At 40.3% G+C, this 15658-nt stretch overlaps 2 protein-coding genes and 1 long non-coding RNA gene across 3 annotated transcripts; 1 reads left to right on the forward strand and 2 right to left on the reverse strand.

The window, feature by feature from the left end:
* The first annotated feature begins 50 nt into the window (after nt 1–50).
* Nucleotides 51–7625, forward strand: LOC147796079 (heparan sulfate glucosamine 3-O-sulfotransferase 1-like). Its single transcript, XM_087148450.1, has 2 exons — nt 51–197; nt 4989–7625. The coding sequence occupies exon 2, from the start codon at nt 5070–5072 to the stop codon at nt 6213–6215; it is 1146 nt and encodes a 381-aa protein (XP_087004576.1). The 5' UTR covers nt 51–197; nt 4989–5069; the 3' UTR covers nt 6216–7625.
* LOC147796080 (uncharacterized) lies at nt 1267–2987 on the reverse strand. The gene is made up of 2 exons (XR_015428248.1): nt 2861–2987; nt 1267–2539 (listed from the first exon to the last, which is right to left on the reverse strand). It is a non-coding gene; the product is annotated as an uncharacterized LOC147796080 (long non-coding RNA).
* Nucleotide 7626: 1 nt separating the features above from the next.
* LOC110980242 (calcium and integrin-binding protein 1-like) lies at nt 7627–14876 on the reverse strand. The gene is made up of 7 exons (XM_022236741.2): nt 14652–14876; nt 11544–11578; nt 11101–11200; nt 10837–10984; nt 10536–10645; nt 10281–10369; nt 7627–10101 (listed from the first exon to the last, which is right to left on the reverse strand). The coding sequence occupies exons 1-7, from the start codon at nt 14700–14702 to the stop codon at nt 10080–10082; spliced, it is 555 nt and encodes a 184-aa protein (XP_022092433.1). The 5' UTR covers nt 14703–14876; the 3' UTR covers nt 7627–10079.
* Between the last annotated feature and the right edge of the window lie 782 nt (nt 14877–15658).

Below are 15658 nucleotides of genomic sequence, written 5' to 3' on the forward strand. Positions count from 1 at the left end.
TAGTATTGAACGAAAGAGGGCGCCGTTTCCGAAAACAAAAGCTTGGACCTGATCCTCCATCGTGTCTTTAATCGTTTTCTCGCGGGCCTTCCTTCCTCCGTGGCTCTACATACAGGATGTTAAGAATGCATTTGCACAAGATTACGAGAATCTATATGTACTGCTGGGTTTTCTGACATGCCTTTAGACTGAAAGTGGTGAGTTATATTATGAAAGCAGCTTTGGCTTGTGTTTACTATATACAAAGTTGACAAAATGACCACAGTCGCTAGGCACAGCCTGACACCAGCAGCACGATTATGACACGTATGAATACTGTATCGGCCTAGGCCTACATCGTGTTGGGGGCATACTAAACCGTAAAGTAAGCCTACATCATCTGATCCTCGTGATATTACATATAAATGATTAAGGCTACATGATTTTAGTACTTGCCTAAGTGAGTCTAGCTACGTTGTTGTATGCAGTCATATGACTGTTTTTTTTTAGTGTTAGCAGACGTGGACACGTATTTATCATATCAGTAGTAGGGACCGCAACGGTCTACTGCGCACATCATCTGCGCACGTACAGTTTTGTGTACAAAAGTTTGGTTTCGCGTCTCCAAACCGGAACTCTCCGGTTTGAACCGGTTCTTCCACACAGCACCATTCTCAAATCGCTTCGTTTTTCACACACGGCAAGCTGACGACTTCCGTCAGCACCTCGTCGAAGTTTTGGCGAAGTTCGCCCGATTTTTCTTCGAAATACGGCCGTGAAAAGGAGGTTGGTTCTTCTACAAGCGATTTTGGAGCATTTCTGTCGTATATACAAGAAACTAGTGTCCATTTTTGAAATTTTCAGGTTATAAATACCCTTAATCATTTGAACTTGTATAAAAGACTGTGAGCGCATTTGACCGCCGAGCGAAATAAGTTAGCGTAACACGCCGAGTGACCGCCATGGGACCAACGCGTCGCACGGTCTGTCAACAATCGTGTGCGCGGTGGTGTAGCCGCGTTGTTTCGTACAGCGCGCAGCGCGGAGCTTTTTTCACGCACCTTTGCATTTCGTGTAACATCATTTTTGATGAAGATTTGTTTGGGGAAATGACTTTGAAACCAAACATTTATCAGCTCTTACATCTATACATGAATATGTCGATGTTAATTTTTTTTTGGAATATGAAATGACTGTCCACATGCACACCATGGGTGAAATGATGAATGAACCTGGAATTTTATGAGACTTCCAATAAAGAAAGGCTGAATAGGAAGGACAAAAGACTTAACAATATTTATTTCAAAGTTTTTATTGTTAACTTTAATGTATTTAAAAAAATTACACCGACTCATTTAAGTTAAAATTATGTTTTTCATATCTGAGTGTTCTGTCCAAGTTTTTTTTTTTTACTTTATATTTTGGATGAAAACTGAAATTTTGAAAAATTTCTTCGAAGTTTTTTTAACAAGTGGAGCTCTACATCTAAAAATCTTCGAGAAAAAGACGTGGTCATTTGTATGGTGGATTTTTGTCATATGAAATGCCCCAAACATTCTGGTTTGCTTTACTGTTGCTTGGTAAGTCATTTGAATGTTTAGTTTTGATTCTTTTCTATTTATGTTATAATTGCCTTTTCACAATCTTTATTTGTTTACATAATATGTTAACACTGTATGCTTAATGGATTAATATCCTTCAATTTTATGATTTATTGAAAGAAGATTCCTTTAATAAAACAAACTATTCGGCAGATATTTGGAATTATGAAGTCTTCTTTTTCTGTCCGTTTTTAAACAGCCCATTTCCTTCAAAGTCATGGGCATCCCAACTCAGTTGTGGCGGTCCAGGATTGGATGAAACGCCAAAACAGGGTGATGTTTAAATGACATACACAGTTACTGATGCAGAGTATAACAACTTTGTCTTAGGTTTAAGAGAAATGGTTTCAAAAAGTGCTGGGGATACCCTTACAACTTTTAAGAAGATTCAAGACGATATCACAGACATCTGCCATGGAAAAGACGATGTAGGTTCTAAAATACTGTGTGAGATTAAGAACACAATGAGTGATCGTGCTGCTACTGAATCTAAGTTCAATGCAATCCTCCAGTCTTATAGAGAGTCATGCCTTCCTAAAATAACAGATAACTGGGATTCTTTAAGCAAGACTGCCAAGCAAAAGTTGATTGAAATGAACAATTTCTTCTGTGGACTTCACTTCCTAGTTTCAATAGCAGAAACAATTTCAGCATTGTGTAAACAATTTGTTTATTGATGCAGCAACTTCTTTAGCCGATGGGGAGTCAGTTCAAACAACCACACGTGATGACATGAATGTAACAATTCCATTGCTAGTCGGTAAAACTGTCAGCCACTACTTTGCTTCTGAGGATGGGGAGAGACAGATGTACACGGGTGAAGTCATTAGTCAGGTTCCTGGGTTTCCTCACTGGTTCAACATCACATAAGATGACGATGAAGCTGTGTACTCATACAAACTTGTTGAGGATTACAGAGATGGCAACTTGGAAATTGTTCCCTCCTAATCCACCCATAACTACATAAAGAGAAAATAATGCATTTCAATGTGTTCAATATTAAACAGCATCTGAATCTGTTCTTATCACCATTGTTCCTGTATGTTGAAAAGGGTCTTCACTCACACCTCATTTTCAATTTCTGATTGTAGGACATAATGGATGCCTATATCCTCAAAGTAGACCTACTTGTACATAAAGAAATTGTTCTTTCTAGGACTTCTGTAAACTTCATTCTTGCCTTAATATTCTTAAGTGTCAGCAATAAGAAAACTAAGCTATATCAGAGAAAATCAGACAAACTGTATTATTAAAATCATGCAAGGAACTGGTTCACCTACCAGTAGTTAACTTCTTACAGTTTGTTAAACGGATGAAACCACAACTGGTGCTTAGAAAGCTGACTTACTTTCCAGCAACTTTGAAGAATTAACCATGTTTTCCTTTCAAAAACAAGCCAGAAGTAAGAATGTGAGATGAAGTTAGGATTATAAAATATAAATATGATTGGATTTGAAACTAAACTCAAAATGAACCAAGATGCACGTGTATTGCATGTACATGTACATGCATATATAGTTTTAATATGACTTTATTGCTCGTTACATAATACAGGTCCCTTTTTATTTGTTTTCATTGCATGGGATGTGTGAACAATTTCAATACATGCATACTGTTCATTTACATGTCATCCGTAGAGCAATGCATTACTTTTGTGTTACAGTTCATGGCCCTGAATACACATGTACATGTATGTGAAACAAAACTCATTCGTTTTAGAAAATGCGTTGAATCTCTTAATGTATGCTCTTGGCTACCCAAACTTTTGTCTGTATTAATACATACTTCAGGGCAACCAACTGCACTGAATTACTGTGTGGTAATAAATAGATGGTTCATTTGAACCAAACAGAAACGTTAAAGTATGTCAAATTTCAAAGATTCTAGAATTTGACTTGTTTCAGATTTTAGATTTAAGATTTTATTATCTTCCTAATGTTTTATCCAGTTGAGGGTTTAATGTGACAAGAAAAATGCAATATCATTGTGTACATACATGTACTGTTAAAAATGGTCCCTGATCTGAAGTTAAAATTTCTTAAACTGTGCTGTTGCTATCACCATGAAAATTTCAACTGAATTAATCATTTCCATGGCAACTGGTTACTGCCAGTATTAGGCTTAAGCATACTTTTCAGTAATACTGTACATCTAAACATTGGAAAAAGAAAAGTATGGCTAACATACTTTTTTATTCCACCTAAACACTGGAAACAGAAAAATATGGCTAACATAAAGAAAATGGCAATTTTCTCGCCTTTTCATGTCTAAAGATACGGCAAATTAACTTATTTTATACAAAGTTTTTTGTCTGTTTCTATGGCAACCTTCTCCAATAATCTACCTTTAGAATTGTTATGAATCCTTAAAATTGGAAAGAGATGTTAATCTATTGGAATATAGTGAAAACAGGATCCGTTTAGCATTTTCATATCCGAAGATATGGAAGCTTCAATTTGTTTACTACATTGTTTACTACACTATAAATTAGTAAACAAATGCTGTCGTAAATAACTCATTAATCGTAATCCCAATTTTCATCCAATTTCAAGTCAGGGTGATTCATCAGTTTTTCATTGATATTATGAAGTTTGAACTGTAAAATTGGGGCTCATTACAACCAATTGAGGAAAAACGTAAATAGCCGCGTTTCCATGACCACCCTATTTGTAAACAAAATTCCACACATAGATTTATGTGTACAACATACACTGTGCATACAATTTTGTTGATTCAAAAAAGAACGCCTGAAAATAAATGAGCAACAGAGATGTTTTCTGTGACTCAATTTGTTTATCATTTTGTTTACTGCTGTAAACACACAAAATGTGGCACTACTTTAACCATGATCTCCATTAAGAAAAAGAACGAAAAATTCCCATTTTCAGAAAATTCAAATCGCCATATCTCAGCAACGCCTCGACCAAATACAGACATATTGGTATCAATGTGCTCAGAATTATCCCCTCTTTCAACACAACACAGTCATAAAGCTTATAGAGCAACTTCAAAAATCCCATTTCTGTCCCTATCAGTAGGCCTATGCACATTCCCAGCCATGTGCTAGATGGCAGATATTGTCATACTACATAATTATGATGATACTTGATAGCCTCATTATCATATTGGTAAGTATATAGTTGTAAACCCTTGCTAACATGATTAGATCAGTGTTAGATGTTGCTAGTTTGCAATTTCGATTGGATAAAGTTTTGGGCCAAAAACTATAGTTGAAAAGCAAAGAATAGCCATGATGGCCATTGTTTTAGAAGGCATCCCAGGGTCAGGGATGCTTTCTATCTGTTTCCAGAAGTATTATTATTTTAGCCTTTTATTCCAACATGCACATGTACGGTACAAGATGCCAAGTGTATCATGGTGTAAACATACACTTTTTCCAATTGACAGAGAAATGACGTAAAACCTTGGTTCCAGACTGTGACCATTGACCACCGATCAACCCACCAAAGCATCGCTGACTTATTCACTATGGCAGCATCTCTCACCACCAGACATAAGATATTTCTCCTCTTCCTAAGCATTATCCTTACCCTGACTCTTGTCAGTCGGGTCTGGTACTCCAAACACTTGCATGGGTTACTGTGCGCTGCCCGAACCTTCCACCACTATGCCATCAGTGACACACCTGCTGCAACTGACGTTGAGTCTAACGGATATTTGCCAGCCTTGGCTGCAGAAGTGGAGGAATCGAAAGAGGATGTGGCGGGCAAGATAACCGACATTAAGAACCACATCCGCCAGCAGAGGATAACGGAGGAAAAAAAGGCTCTGGAGCAGGGCGTTATGAGCCGGCAGATGAAGAAGAGGTTGAAGAAGCAGAAGACTTCATCTCCACGTTTAGCGGATACAACGCGGAAACTCCCCCAGGCTATTATTATAGGTGTACGGAAATGTGGTACCCGGGCACTATTGGAGATGCTGGAGAACCACCCACAGATAGCGGCCTGTGGTCCTGAGGTACACTTCTTTGACAAGAACTATGACCGGGGCCTGGATTGGTACCGGCGGCAGATGCAGCCTTCTCTGCCGGGCCAGATTACCATTGAGAAGACCCCTTCTTACTTCATCACGGAGACGGCGCCGGAAGACATCCACGCTATGAACAAAGATGTCAAGCTGCTGGTTATCGTCCGGGACCCCACCACCCGGGTGATCTCCGACTACACCCAAATCGTGTCCAAGGGGGTTTCCAAGATGGTGGGCGTGAGCTTCGAGGAGACAGTCATGTCTGAGGGAGAGGTGCGCACTTCCTACAAGGCAATTCAGATCAGTATGTACAGCAAGCACCTGGAACGTTGGCTGAAGTATTTTCCCCTCCGCCAGATGCACTTCGTCGATGGGGACAAACTCATCACCGACCCCTTGCCAGAGATGAAGAAGGTGGAACAGTTTCTCGGGATCCCCGATTTCATCACGTCCGATAATTTTTACTTCAATGCCACTTCAGGTTTCTACTGCTTGGCTGGTGATCGCAACAGCAAGTGCCTGGCACCCAGCAAAGGGAGAGAACACCCGAAGGTATCACCTGAGGTGATACAAAAGCTGCAGGAATTTTTCAGACCCTATAACGAGCAATTCTTTACGATGATCAACCAGCATTTTGACTGGCCGTAGTCATCAGGACTTGACAGTTGTAATGCAATTGGCCTGCAGAATAGAGAGAAAACTTCATTCTCTCTTCCGTTTTCTAAAGGCATCTCCCAATATCATTTTCAGGGTTGTAAATTGTATTATTTGAAAGTGTAATGTAAATTTTTAAAGTTCTCCATACTCTTTGGTGCATCAGAATTTCCAACATGTCTACAAAATGTAAAATGATGTAAATGAAAAAAAATGCATGTAACACAACTTGTATCTTTAAAGTATTAGTGAAAAGGCCTTGATGTAGATAACGGCATGCATGTGTTCATGTATACGTAAATAGGAAATGTCTGAAAGAGAACATTGTAATATCTTAATTGCTAGCAGTTGTAACATAGTATTGTTGAAATAAAACAGGATTTTTTTTTTTATAAATCTTGGCACCATTGGACATTTATATAAACATAAATGTACATACATTGTATACATTTGTAATATGCAGCGCTGATATAAGAAATGGTGTATTAAGTACGACACTCAGCATGCGTGAACTATGATTGAATGACAGTGCATGTGTCTGTATATATTTAGGTAAGACTGAATGTCTGTTGAACTTTTCTGTCAACTCTCCATGCATGTACACATAACATTATCAATGTTACAATATAATCCTTCCCAAGCTGAAATGCACCCCCAATCGGTAAAAGAAAGACAGGTGGTTACAAAGCGGGTTCTTGTAAGCGTTCTGCGTGTATGCAAAGACCACACACGCCAGAATAAATTGGTTGCGTGTACTCAGTGCGCTCCGCATCAAACGCGTGCATAGTTCACACGCCTCATGGCGTGCCTAGGCAGTGAGTAGCAAATACACACGCTTAGATACACGGAGCCAAAATAGTCTGATCACTCATTGTTCTTGACACATGACCCATATATATTGAGACTTGGGCCTAGGTGAGGATTGTTTTAGACAAACCTGTATATTAATTTCTTTAAATGTGTACTTTCAGCCAGTGCTTGCATGGTATCGGACATTGATCCCCGTTTTGCTGTGAAAGGTATGACTTATCCTGGCTGAAAATTAAGGTCATGTTACAGAACCCAATTGCTCTTTTAGGGGTGTAATGTGATTTTCATTGAGTGAAGGCAGTCCAATCAGCAAGGGGGACCTTACAGCTGAACTCAAGGCAAAGTGTCATTGCTTGCTATGGTAGGGTTGTGATACGTTATCATTGAAAGCTGCCATGTTGCCTCTAAGAAGTGGTGCTGATTTAAAAAAAAAAAAAAAAACCAGTTTGTGAAGCAAACCTCTGAGCAAAGTACAAACTAGGGAGGTTCTCACTTCTTATGACCAGTATTGCTACTCAGAGAAATGTTTTACTCCAAATCAAGAGCACCATGCGAATCGAACATTTCAAAATAAATTTGACACATTTTTCTCAACTGAGTGTCGTTGAATATCTCATTTAATTCACTGAAAAGTGATCACTTTGACGCATTTCCAGTCAGAGAGCAATAGGATTGTGACAAGGCTTTGTAAAGGGTGAACTTGAAAAACTCAATCAGCATTCCGACCAATAAACAGTAGTAATTTGCTTCTACCTTTACTTTGGATTCTACAAAATTTTTCAAAAATATAAAGTACATAGAAGTTGCCTCCCTTTACAATTGCCCACAGAATGCCTGGACTCGGTTACACCCCAACTATAGCATAACATCCAACTACATGTATAGTTGGGACAGTCCCAACTGTAGTGCTGTAGTTGGGCTGGCCCAACTATTGTTGACCAATGTCTGTGGGAAATGTCTTAACATTATCCAAGTCAATGTGTCTCACACTTGACACAAATCATTAAAAATGTGGCACTTGGCCCTATGACCAATGACATGACATTTGTAAACAATATGACTTTGGCACATGCTGGGCAGATCATGCACACAGGACCTCTCTGCTGAAGTTGGGCCGGCCCAACTGTAGCACTCTAGTTGGGACGGGCCCAACTATAGTTGGGACTGATGCTATAGTTGGGGCGTAACAACTCCACTGATATAACCACATTAGCTGTTGTGCAAATGGGAGTCTACCCATGACCTGGACTATGGAAATCAGGACAATTCAACTGCCAAAGATATTTCTGGAAGACCATTAGATGCAATGTGTCAAGTTGCCATGGTAACTTTCATTCATTCACACTGCGGTTCGTAACGATCCAAATTGCATTGCCCCGAGAAATCACTTCATCTGTATTCAAATCAATTCAAATCACTGATCAAGATTTGTTGCAATGCATCAAATTCACGCAGGACTCAATTTCATTCATGAACATTACAACACACCTGCTGAAACTGCGAACTGACAAAATATGTTATGATCAGGCACAAAGTAACTCACACACACAACAATGCTGCCTAAAACTTTGCCTACCTCTTGCAGTGAACTACACGTACAAAGTGTGCGGTCACTTGTTTGCACACCTGTACCTCATACGCTTTTACTCTTTGGATACATTTTTTTGTTGGTACCACAACCAAGTCTTAATTCAGGTCTAATAAGTAGACAAATGCCTGAGGTGCAAGGCTATCTCCACGGAAATAATTGTGCAACGACTGGAGTTGGACAAAATCGAGACACTACTGATAATGTTTAACCTGTCCAACACTGCAGGTAAGATGATTTTTGTTGGGGGGGGGACAAATTAATAAGAACAGGTCACAGGACCTTATCAGTGTTCCAAAGTATTTTTCAGCCCACTAGGAGTCCTAGAGCATACAAGGTGTATAGAGGTTTTGTGTGGTGGGCAGTTCTTTTGTTCCACAGGGAAACCTCCTTTGTACGTGCCCTAGGGTTACAAAAGCACTGGCTTCCAAGATGGCAGCCATGCAAACCCTCTATATGGAACTATGGGAACTGAATTTATCCCATTTCTAGTACCAGGTACTCATCTCAGTATGTGTGGAGGTAAACTCTGGTTCTCTATTTTTTATACAATCGGGAATAATCCTTCGGTTATTTGTGATTTCTTTTAGATTTTTGGATACAGGCACTTACGATTTGACTCAAACAGCCTTTCTATCCAACATCCATGACTGTATAATCATCAGGGCCCTGATTTCACAACCCATTGTCAAGTCTGGTTTTCACAGTAAGTGGCGAAATAAGGGACCTGGTGACTACAATGCGTGGACATTACATGCAGCATTGTCAAGATCTGCATAATACTCATAGGCCAACCACATTTGCGCCAATGAATTATTTAAGGAAGAACACAGAACTTCTCTGATGGACTACACGGAGATCTACAGTTTTAGTGTAGGGCTTGGTTCCAAAGTGGAAATCTGGTATTGGAAAAAAGATGTTGAAGAGACTCCAACAATGCGAAAGGAACACCTAAAAGACTGTACGCTCTCGTTACAGCTCCAAGTTAATGTAAAAATCAACACTACATGCACTGGTAAATGTATTGCCAATCAAGATTTATGGAAGATTTATCAGGCACTAAAATCTGCAACATCTCAAACCTTTAAAAATCTTTCTTTCAGTAAATAGATAAAAATACATAAGGCATTGATCTGTATTAAAAATGTACAAATTCATTCAATTTAGATGATTCGATTAAAAAGACTGTAACCAGGCACTATGGGAAAAATACAACTATATACAAAAAGAAGTCATAATTTCGTTGATGATGTAGAGACGGGTTATTAATCGGTACATGCATTTCCATCAGGGTGAAGAGGAAACACAAAACCGCATGTGTGATGGATTTTTTTCTATTCTACAAGCCCGGTCATGCTTCACGACTCTTCAATCGTCGTTTGACTTTCTCTGAGTAGCTTACGAATACACAGTGCACAATATCTAGCACCAGGCCAAACCGGGACGCGATGCATCGCTGCTTACAAACGGATCCGGAAGGAACTGTGTAGAGACAATGCAGCCAGTAATGTGTGAAAACATTGTCAACATGGGTGGGCAAATCATTGTGAACATTCTCGGTCCAAAAACTGGGACCAAACATGAAGGCTTCAAAGTCAAACAAATCCTACCCTCTCATTTCAATTCAAAACCATAGGAATAAATGTCCACATGATACTTACTTGATGAAGTCAGGTGATTTGGAGATCACATGTTCAAACTCTGCAAATGACAAAGCATCGTCATCATCCAAATCGGACTCCTCCAAAACCTAAAGGGACGAATAAAATGTTTGCTTTTTACTTCTTAGGTACTAAAAATAGAAAGGGGTAAATGCAACCAGAAAAGAAAGTGCCTACGGCTGCCTGATATGGTTGTAAGCACCTCAGACAGATTCCGGGAAATCAGTTATTGATAATAATTGATAGCATCATTACATTGTCAATGAGCTGTTGCATGTCGGCATCTGATAAGTGTTGCTCTCCGGTCAGCCTGTTGACCACTTCACGGAGATCTGTGCTACTGATGAAGTCATCGTCGTCAAAGTCTGGAGAACGGGGAAAAACACAAACCCTGGATTTACATCAGGAAAAAAGTACACTTTCAATTCATTGAAACATCATGGGCCAAAAATGCCACATGCTATACTACAAATTTCAACTAATTTAATGTAATTTCTAACAGCTGAAAGTGTCTTGAATGATTCCTGTTGACTACAATATTACAAAATCAACTCACCGTAAATCTGGAAGGCATATTCAGCCTTGACGCTTTTGGGAGCGGCATCGCTAAAGACTGACATCATATCCAGGAAGTCCTCAAACTGAAGGGACCCGTCGTCTGCTGAGGAAAACACCTTGCAGATTCTGTCTTTAAAAGGGTTTTCCTACAAAAGAAGTAAAAAAAAAAAATAAATGACGGCATCCAACTAACATCACATGTCATGTCTCAGACGGGAACATGTCATCCATATCTGTCTAGCAGACACAACATTCCACCAACCTTTAATTCAGGAAGCTCTAGGATCGTAGACATGGGAAGTCGGGCATTCTTGTCGGCACGGACAGCGTCTGGATCCAGTAGGTGGAATCTCTTGTGCACACTGTTAACAAAATGGCAGCAGCAGGCATTTGGGACTGCAGGTTTATTTCAAGGAAAACTAGAGTACATTAAAAATACAGTCAACAATCCAAACTGAGTACATATCCCACGCTACTTTCTTTTTTTACATGCCAGGCATTGCAAACCACTTCGGTACTGAACAAAAGTTTTGCCTTTGAGAAAGATTCTGCTAGGATCGGAACGTCAGACAGGCCTTCCATATTTTGAGACTTGTATCTTAGGTCATTGTAGTCAGCAAACAGTTTGCAGCAGTTTTGTATTACATATCTTTGGAACAAAAGTTTTGACAATTCATTTATGAGTAGTTGTATTTATTTACTTACTGAAGAATTTCTTTCTTGCTGAAGAATGTTAGCTCCTGGGATAAAAACAAAAGAGTTGCAAAAGTTGAAATAAAATAATTATCATTGCCAAAATTTATACCTACCAAAGCATTCGATTTTAGCATAAATCACAAATACAACTGAACATAATCAAAACTGAACATAAGCAAAAATGAAGCATCCTGAAAGAGCTACAAGTACATGTATGTTTGCAATATGGCAATGTGTAGTTATTTATACAGTAAACTCTTATTACATGTACATGTGTATGACAAGTTTACCAGGATAAACCAAATCATTATAACCGTTCTTTTTTTTTCAAAAAGACTAGAAAAATAAAATTAAATAAAAAAATAAAAGATCCAACAGACAGGGATCTTGAAAATTTTCTCTTTACATTAGGATTACTTAACAGTAGTGCTATAGCAAGTTGAATGTACATAAGTGTACACATACATACATACATACATACATGTATATGAGTGAGTAGCATGCATGCAAAGCCCAGATGACGAACAGCCTGAAGCTCACTTTCACCGGCAGTGTTCCCATGCATTATGCGATGACCTTAACGTCACCTCATCACTGTGGCATTTACTCCCCACAGGGATTGTTCATAACAAGCAGGCTTGTACATCCGCCCCTGCTGTGTCACTTCATGACGCGGACAGAACAAGCTTCTGGCACAGCCATATTTAACCGATACAGACGACACACCCTGCATGATTTCACTAGTGCATGATACCCATCTTGTTGAATTAAACCCCCATTAAAACAAAAGACCTAAAAGGTAGCACAAATCAAACTATGCAGTTGGGTCTTTTTTTGCGAATTCTTTAACCCTAACCTTCCCCAACTACACAGAATTAAACAGTAGTAAAGTGTATCATTCTGTGGGGATAGGTCCGGTAGGCCCATAACAGCTGGCATTTGCATTGGGTTTAGCATCCCTCAGCTTCTGTGCACAAATCCCATATGGGTGTTTAACTTTGTGTGAATGGGGAAGGTTAGGGCCAACAACCCTTGGGGGTTAGGGCTAGCAACCCTTGGGGGTTAGGGCCAACAACCCTTGGGGGTTAGGGCTAGCAACCCTTGGGGGTTAGGGCCAACAACCCTTGGGGGTTAGGGCCAACAACCCTTGGGGGTTAGGGCTAGCAACCCTTGGGGGTTAGGGCCAACAACCCTTGGGGGTTAGGGCTAGCAACCCTTGGGGGTTAGGGCTAGCAACCCTTGGGGGTTAGGGCCAACAACCCTTGGGGGTTAGGGCTAGCAACCCTTGGGGGTTAGGGCCAACAACCCTTGGGGGTTAGGGCCAACAACCCTTGGGGGTTAGGGCTAGCAACCCTTGGGGGTTAGGGCTAGCAACCCTTGGGGGTTAGGGCTAGCAACCCTTGGGGGTTAGGGCTAGCAACCCTTGGGGGTTAGGGCTAGCAACCCTTGGGGGTTAGGGCCAACAGCGCTTGGGGGTTAGGGCTGGCACCCCTTGGGGGGGGTTAGGGCCAACAACCCTTGGGGGTTAGGGCCAACAACCCTTGGGGGTTAGGGCCAGCAACCCTTGGGGGTTTGGGCTAGCAACCCTTGGGGGTTAGGGCTAGCAACCCTTGGGGGGGGTTAGGGCCAACAACCCTTGGGGGTTAGGGCTAGCAACCCTTGGGGGGGGGGGGTTAGGGCCAACAACCCTTGGGGGTTAGGGCCAACAACCCTTGGGGGTTAGGGCTAGCAACCCTTGGGGGTTAGGGCCAACAACCCTTGGGGGTTAGGGCCAACAACCCTTGGGGGTTAGGGCTAGCAACCCTTGGGGGTTAGGGCCAACAACCCTTGGGGGTTTGGGCTAGCAACCCTTGGGGGTTAGGGCCAACAACCCTTGGGGGTTAGGGCTAGCAACCCTTGGGGGTTAGGGCCAACAACCCTTGGGGGTTTGGGCTAGCAACCCTTGGGGGTTAGGGCTAGCAACCCTTGGGGGTTAGGGCTAGCAACCCTTGGGGGTTAGGGCCAACAACCCTTGGGGGGGGGTTTGGGCTAGCAACCCTTGGGGGTTAGGGCTAGCAACCCTTGGGGGTTAGGGCTAGCAACCCTTGGGGGGGGGGTTAGGGTTAACATGGTGGGAGAAAGTACAGCAGTTGTGATTGAAAATAAAACTATTCTAATTTTTCACCCTATTTGAGACATTCACTGATACTGTTAACTGGTCTTAATTTTGTTTAAAATGACACAAAGCTTGCTGGACTGGAGTACCGTTTAATTCAAATATGAGTTTGTTCACCCACTGTCGATTTTTTTTCAACAACATTGGTACCTGACAGTAATGTTTTAAACCAAAATGTTATCTTTAAGACTAATGATTACAAAATAGAAGAAGTTGTAAACTCATGTAAACGCTTTGTCTGGAAATATAGCCAGGGAAAATGTACACTTACTTAAATATCTACCATACTCAAAATCAAAACTGCCTTGTACATGACTCTACGATAATGAAGTACATGTACCTACACTTTGCACGATGTACTTGAGGAAAACCTCAAGTTGGACTTCATTTCACCCAGATTGTGAAATAGGCCATTTCTTTCTAAAAGTACACTTAAAGTTAAACAGGACAATTTTATTCTAGACCAGGATTGAAAATGTTTCCAAAACATGCACATGCACATACAGCACATGAACCACAAGAGCACCGACTGAATTATTTTAGCTTTTATTTATTTTAATAGTTATTAAACATGTCCTTTGGGACATACATACATTTATTGATGTGTACGATGACAGTAGCTTGTGTGAGATGAGCGTTAGGAAATCCAACAATACATGGCCTGCTCATCAGCCTCAGGCATGTAAAGTTGTAACTTATTTTATTGTAAAAAAAATGTAAGATATGTCACGCGTACACAAGTTGTATATACATGATGTAGAGTGTTGTAGCTTACATGCATCATGTACATGATAGTTCTGATATTAAATAGGCTGGTAAGTAAAACACAGAAAGGGGACATTGCTAGGTTAACGGCAATCCCTTTTCATTTGAACCACTTCGTTAAAAACCATGGAGGAAAGAATGAAAACCCTGTCGACTTCTATTTCTAATTTTTAACGTTTTGTTCCGTCATTTCTTACCTGATAATCGTCGAGTTCCGCCTCAGTGAAGACGCTGTGTGATCCCCCCATATTGACAGCACTTGTCAATGTTCTTGTCGTTCGATATTCTCAAATATTTAAAGTCGTCAAGTAAGTTTTTCTCAGTTAATTAATGCATTTTCCATTCGGAAAACTTACTCACGTCATCGTTTTCACGCATCGATGGAGAAAATAATGTCACCGCTCTAGTGCGTTGCCAGCTTATAATTAGGTATCCATTACGTTTTATCACTGGTACTTGCAAGCGATATGACAGCATGGGTTAGTTGTTTGTTACCAGCGTCATTTTTTCGCAACAGATGGTCCGGAGGGCGCCCTTGCTGCCAACCGGATTGTAAAGGGTGCAATCCAAGCCTTGAAACTTGAACACTGTCAAATGGTAAAATCAACTTGAACACTCTTCAGGGCTCAATGGCATTTGCAAGCTTGGCATTCATTGAGGTTTTGTCAAACAAAATTATTCTTTGGTCGTTAAAATGTCAATTTTTTGGGGTTAACCAATGAAATTTTTAATTATTCACACATCCCATGTAATGTAAACAAAACATGTGGTTTTATGGGGATCACTATAAAAGCGAAGCTTGTCAACTTGAAGTAGTGATCCCCATAGTCAATAGTAAACAATTTATGTATACCAAGAAATTAACACACAAAACACATAGAATTAGCAACAATTTAGGAATAACATAATGGAATGGCACCCTAAAAGAACGGTGCAACACCCACGGGTGTTTCTGTTTTTCTCAGCAAAAGTGCTCTGTAAAGCATGACCGAACTTGCATAGAGATATCATTTGAAACCATTTTGCTCCTATTTTATAGTCATACCACAAACAACTTAGTCAAATTAAGCCTTTGTGTCAGGAATAAGGTTTTTTTTTTTTTTTTGGATACCGTATTTAAATTACTGGAAAAGCTATTTATTCGCCATAATAAAACATTCAAAAGGATGCAACAGTCACAACAAGAGCAGGCGGGACCACTCGG

Source organism: Acanthaster planci, linkage group LG18 (assembly GCF_054643075.1).
Source record: "Acanthaster planci isolate LZ-2023a linkage group LG18, COTS_SCS, whole genome shotgun sequence".
In the NCBI taxonomy this organism is placed as follows: Eukaryota; Metazoa; Echinodermata; class Asteroidea; order Valvatida; family Acanthasteridae; genus Acanthaster; species Acanthaster planci.

What these genes read in the sequence shown, in the direction of transcription:
- LOC147796079 (XM_087148450.1), top strand. Translation starts at nt 5,070, where the DNA reads ATGGCAGCATCTCTCACCACCAGACATAAGATATTTCTCCTCTTCCTA.
- LOC110980242 (XM_022236741.2), bottom strand. Translation starts at nt 14,702, where the DNA reads ATGGGGGGATCACACAGCGTCTTCACTGAGGCGGAACTCGACGATTAT. An exon ending in TGCAACAGCTCATTGACAAT is followed by an intron (nt 10,370 to 10,535) that starts GTAATGATGCTA and finishes TCGTCCCTTTAG; the next exon opens with GTTTTGGAGGAGTCCGATTT. An exon ending in AAATCACCTGACTTCATCAA is followed by an intron (nt 10,102 to 10,280) that starts GTAAGTATCATG and finishes GTCTCTACACAG; the next exon opens with TTCCTTCCGGATCCGTTTGT.